The sequence below is a fragment of the Mugil cephalus genome, chromosome 17, assembly GCF_022458985.1.
Source record: "Mugil cephalus isolate CIBA_MC_2020 chromosome 17, CIBA_Mcephalus_1.1, whole genome shotgun sequence".
Lineage (NCBI taxonomy): Eukaryota > Metazoa > Chordata > Actinopteri > Mugiliformes > Mugilidae > Mugil > Mugil cephalus.
In genome coordinates, this window is record NC_061786.1 from 18,110,362 (window position 1) to 18,116,036 (window position 5,675).

The window sequence follows — 5,675 nt, forward strand, 5'->3', positions numbered from 1 at the left end:
GTGAGTCTGAATCCACACCTGAAACAAAGAGCATTCAGTACAAACGGCAGGCATAACGTGGAAGGCTCCGACTAATTCTGTAACTCCCAATTTCAAATGATGACTTCCTGGTGATACATTCACACAGTACGATGCATGTGCTTCCCCTCCTCTCTTCCACAGGTGTACCTAGAAATCTTCGGAATGATCTTTTAGTTGCTGCTGACTCAATCACAAACACCATGTCATCGCTGGTGAAAGAGCTCCACTCTGGTTAGTCTAAACCACATGTTTTAGGCTTTCAGCTTTCCCCATCTGGATTAGATTTTCTACTCTCCACCTGTCAAAGAGGAATTTCTTTGAAAGGAATATCGCAGCTATGATATTTCACTTTATATGACTGAGACTTTACATGATGACGAAATAGTGCTGACATTTTCTGTGTTTGCTTTTTAAAGTAGATGACGGGGGGGATGAAGAGGAGACCAACATGAGGAACGGTGGAGACAGAGGCGAGTTTCAGTTCTTACCGATAAAGACATCGTTCCCTAATTGAAGCTGTCAGTCACACAGCCAGTCACAGTCACACAGAACAGAATATGGCCAAAACATAAACATGCAATATTTCCTTCCTTTATTATTATTATTTTTTTTTAGTAAAGCAAAACACAAAATGTAGGGATTATCATGAATTAACATTATATTATACTTGAGTAACATCCATCAGGAGCCCAGGTTGCGCCCTACACACATATTTTTTTGTACTAACTCAATATTCCTTAACTTGCTTTAGAGATAACAACTAATAAATTCATTTTCAGTGAGTCAATCCAGCTAAATTTCCTAATTAATTACTTAATTATTCCTTACTTTTAAAGAATCAGTGTGTAGGAGTTAGTGACTCCTAGTGGTGAGGTTGCAAATTGCAGCCAACTGAACACCCTTCCCTAACACCTACCTTTACAGGGATTTAAGAGAACTTACAGTGGCCACCGCTTCAACGTAAATACGTGAATGACCCTAGAGTCAATGCTTGATTCTTCCATCCTAGGTTATAGCTGAAACTTGGCATGCTCAGTGGAAATTGACCCACCCCCTATATAGATGAATTCTAAGCTAACGAAAACATGCAACCAAGTCCAATCCAAGTCCTACACACTTGTCCACATATAAATGATTGTTACATTCAAGCTCGTAATCTAAGCAGTGCCAGATAAAGCTCTCTGTATTTCATAGTATAGTTTTAAACCTGTTGGCTTTGGTGACGTTATCTCACTGGTGCACCTGTAGCAATGCAACCAGCAATGACGACGCACAACGACGCCACGTTTTTATAGTGCAATCATATAAAAAAAACATATTGTTATTTCAAGGTAACCACAAGAAAACAACTCATTATCTGAGAGAGTGTGACCATAACCTTCACTTAACAGGATCAACTAAATCATTCCAAACACAGCTGCTCTTGACTTCCAAACAATTGCCCTCAACTCAAGAAACTAATTTCCTGAAGTACTTTCTATAAATATATAAACAACAGCTGGTGCCAATAATGACTGGGTTGTTTCTTCATTTGTTGGACTGGAATGTGTTGGCCGCAGCTAAATATTTGCATGGCGCTTTTATCGGCCAATAACACACTTGTTTGGCTCTTTGTAATGGGCTACTGCTGCCATCCAAAAATAGCCTTAGTCATTTTTTACTAATTCATCCAGGCTCTATGGGTCGTCTCCAGCACTAAATATATTCTTCTGTTTGTGTATCCAGGCACAGTCAGAGTACACAAGCACTGAGGGAAAGAGAGCACCATCCCATCCTGTAAGGACATACGGTCATCACCTGGGAAGACTCAGTAACAACAACAACAACAACAACAACAACAAGAACCCCCTGGCATTAGCACGTAGAGTAATGCATGCTGTAATCTAACGGGATTTCACTATGTGAAAAAAATGTTTCTTGACACCTTGCAGGTAGCAAGACGTGTCTAATTAGCAAGTGTGTATGTCGTCCTGTAAACAAAAACTGCTGTAAGTACCCAATGATTTCCCTCATGACTGCTAAGGAATGGCTTGCTGTGCTTTCTCTCCCAACCGTTCCATTGCAGCAGATCACTCTGTATATAATAATACTGTAAACACGTGACATTGGGAATGCCCCGACATGACGGAGACCTCCTGTCACCACACGTTCCCTCTCACTGCTTTTTATATGATTAGCGCTAGCATTTCCTGTTTCTGTCTCAGTCCTTTTTGCATGAAGTTGCACTCATGTCTGGATTTAGGTACTGTGCCATGCTATGCCAGCTTTCTGTGGGTTTATGATGACAACTGGGGTGTCAGAAATGTCCTGCCTCAGAGCTCACACTGAGTGTGTTTACCTGCACATCCGTATTCTGGAGGTTGAAGTTCGCAGTAGCCAGGATATGCGCTAATGTCCGTCAGCTTAGGGTACGATTTTGAGACATTAATTAATTTTCTTGCCATAAATTAGATAAAAAGAATATCATTGAAAGCAGGAGAAACAGCTGGTCTGGGTTTTCCAGAACGGTTTTTAATCTTGTCATCCCTGTCGGGAACCTGCCGAGCATCTGGGAAGTCACTACTCCCGGACAAGAACTAGCAAAGCACAAATCCCCCACAAAATCTAGCTTAATGATTATAATTACACCTGAAATGTATAAATGAAAGATTTCAAAGGGGTTACATACAGAAGGGATTGTGGCTACCGTGAAAGTTGCAAGCAAAACCAAAAAAATTGTTTTACACTCTTTTATTTTTATACTGTAGATTAAACAACGGAATCATAGCCAAGCCAACCATTAGCTCGCTCATGTTCACTGTCTTTTTCTTGCTAAGCTAAAAGTCTGCAGGCTGTTGCTCAAACATCGACCTCACGGAGCCGACAGTGGTATCGATCTTCTCCTCCAATTCTTGGCAAGAACACAAACATTTAAAAATAATAGTCGCAGCTATTTCCAGTGGAGCATTCACAAGCTGCTGTCCAGAATACTGCGTGCACGCAAACACACTCGAGTCTCACACTTTTCTGCTGCTAATGTGCTCTCTACGAGCCACCCTTGCAAATAAGAGGGCTGCACGGTTAAAAAAAACCGAGGGGCTACTACAAACCACAATAAGTCTCGTTGTTTCACCGAATCACCTGAAGGGCGCTGTAAGGCTCGACGCAGCACACTGACTAGCTGGTGGCCCCGGTATTTATTAATTAAAAGTATAGGTACGCCCCTTCAGGGTGCTAGACGGTTATGAATTAGGAGTTTTAGCTGTGCGTTACAAAACGAACACCTATAGAGTAGGTGTTAAGGTCGTAGTGAGCAAGTAGAAAATGCTTTGATAGCTTTATTTAGTTAATAACAGTATTCTGAAAACGTGTATGTGCAATGAAGATAGGTGCTCAGGGACTGCAGGGGGAAAATATGCTCGTAATGTCCTTAATAAATGTAAGAAATCACATGAGGTTAAAGGTTGTTAAAGGTGATTAAAAATGAAGGGTTCAGTTCCAAAACGACTCCTCAGACATGCTTGGGATCACCGTTGTAAGATTACGTGGAGACATCCCAAAGCAGTTTTTATATTTTTACCGTCGTTTTACCTGTTTTCTTTTGGACTCTTTAAATATATTTAGCGGAGAACAACAGCAAGTGATTAAACGTGCAGTGAGGAATACGGATCAGAAGGAGGAGTGAGGTGTTTTCTGAAGTGCTATTTGGTGAAGCATGGATATAGTTTGTCTGTGTGTGTGTGTGTGCGTGTGAATTTGTGTCTAAAAGCGGAAAAGCAAAGTGAGTCGTCCGTTTGTTGCAAAGGTTAGCGGTTAGAGGGGAGTCACGCAGAGATGATCAGGTCTTAAGTTACCTTTACATTTACGTCTTCTGATTCAATGTTTTCGTCCCTTCAGGGAAGCCACTCGTCTCAAATGAATATGAGCAATGCCTGGTTATTAGTGAGCGCAACGCGGTAAAGGTCTTGGGGGCTGTTTCAGAGCGATGCGTTCGGTTCTAAAAGGAAGCAGTGGGTTCGATATGACTGAACTGATGGTTTTCTGTTGTTTTGAGATTTGTATATTAAGCCTATCCTATAAGCTAAGTTGAAGGTTTCAATAACCTGTTACACTGTGTCAAGAAAAAGAACAAAAAAGAAGCTCTTCTGTTAATGTCGTTCTAAATGTGATGTTTTCATTCAGTTCTGCTGTTTGTTATCATTATTGTTATTATTCCGGTTTTATTAGTGGAGTGTAGTCATTGTAATGAGTTTGTCAAAAATGCAGATTCACTTGCACACTTTGCCCAAATATAAATTGATATTTAGCTGGTACAACGGTTTAAAATTCTGCAACCAGTGCTGTTTAAAATTTAAAACGGCACGAGTCCATTAATGATAAATATCAAAAGAGTCGCCGTCTTCCCCATCATTCTGACCACGCATTTGAATGCAAAACTTTCTGTTCTTTCAGTTTGTGCCTGTAGCTGTTCTGTAAAGTGCTGTATAACGTGAGCAAATAAGACGACCTATCAGCCTTTATGTCAGAGTTTGTGAATTTGTAGAGATTTTATTTATTTATTCGACGTGTTCCGGGGGAAAACTTACGCTCAGCCTTTACATTTGTGCCAAACCGTTTGCAGACATTGTGTGTCATACACGTCACAGGTATATATGTATATATATATATATATATCTGCATTAGTATGTCGTTGCCCATAGTTTATTCACAGAATGCCTGGGGGGGTTGTTTGTATTTAATGATTTCCTGCTGCTGAAAATCTGCTGGAAAAACTCACACTTAATAGCTAATAAAAATAGAAAACACATTCCAGATCTGCTGATTGACAAGTCACTGATGTCATCTTAACCGATGCGGAGGCAATACTGTACGTGGACCCCGTCACACCAAAAACCCGGGGTCACACGAATAAAACACTAGAGGTGCGTACATTGTGATCCTTTTATCGTTTGCAGCGAGACGACGTGCAGAGAGGGTCCGACCCTCGACAACAGTGCTCCCCTGATGTTATTTATCTATGTGTGTGTTCTGTACGGTTATGCTTCTGGTACTCATTTGTTTCTCATGTTGATTTTACAAAACATAGTTTTATGTCACAAAGCCACTGTCTTTTGTAAATAAATCAAATGTGAGATATATTAAAAAGATTTAAAATATGTGTCTGGCTGCTCTTGTGATTCTTTTTTTTTTTTTGTATAGTCTAAGCCTTTGGGTTTCCATTTGTAGTCCGAGAAGTAATGACCCATCGGGGTTGAGAGAGCATTGGTTGCGTGCGGAGAGAAAAAGAGGCAGGAAAGCTAGCAGATGGCATTTTTTAACCCTAAACCCTAAAGTGTTGGGTGAGTGTAAACTGACTTCTTATGAAATCATTCTTTCATAGAAGTCGTTTCACAAATTTAACTCCGTTCTTACATCTGAAGTCTGAGCAATGATGGGTTTACAGAGCTGGACTGTTTCCACCCCCCTAGAGGAAAGGGTATCAGATGATCGCTGATGGGTTCCCAGACTGCTGAAACTTTTATTTAATTAAAAGACTATTTCCTCTACCACTTAGTTACTGTACGTTCCCCTGTCTCCCATTTTGTGTGCGCAGTCTGAGCAATCAAACAAATGTTTCCCACTTGTCTCATTGTCAGTCAGCCATGCTGTCTATAGCTCTGTGTCTCATTTAAATT

General features: G+C 40.5%; 1 protein-coding gene across 8 annotated transcripts in view; it reads left to right on the plus strand.

Moving 5' to 3' along the window:
* dtnbb (dystrobrevin, beta b) overlaps positions 1-5,158 on the plus strand; it is a 33,062-nt gene extending 27,904 nt beyond the window's left edge. For all 8 annotated transcript variants that reach the window (XM_047611170.1, XM_047611168.1, XM_047611169.1 and 5 more), the window contains 3 exons: positions 163-252; positions 438-491; positions 1,747-5,158. In XM_047611170.1, coding sequence (XP_047467126.1) covers positions 163-252; positions 438-491; positions 1,747-1,772 — 170 coding nt within the window. In that variant the 3' untranslated portion in view covers positions 1,773-5,158. The remainder of the gene's footprint in view (positions 1-162; positions 253-437; positions 492-1,746) is intronic.
* Positions 5,159-5,675: the final 517 nt, after the last annotated feature.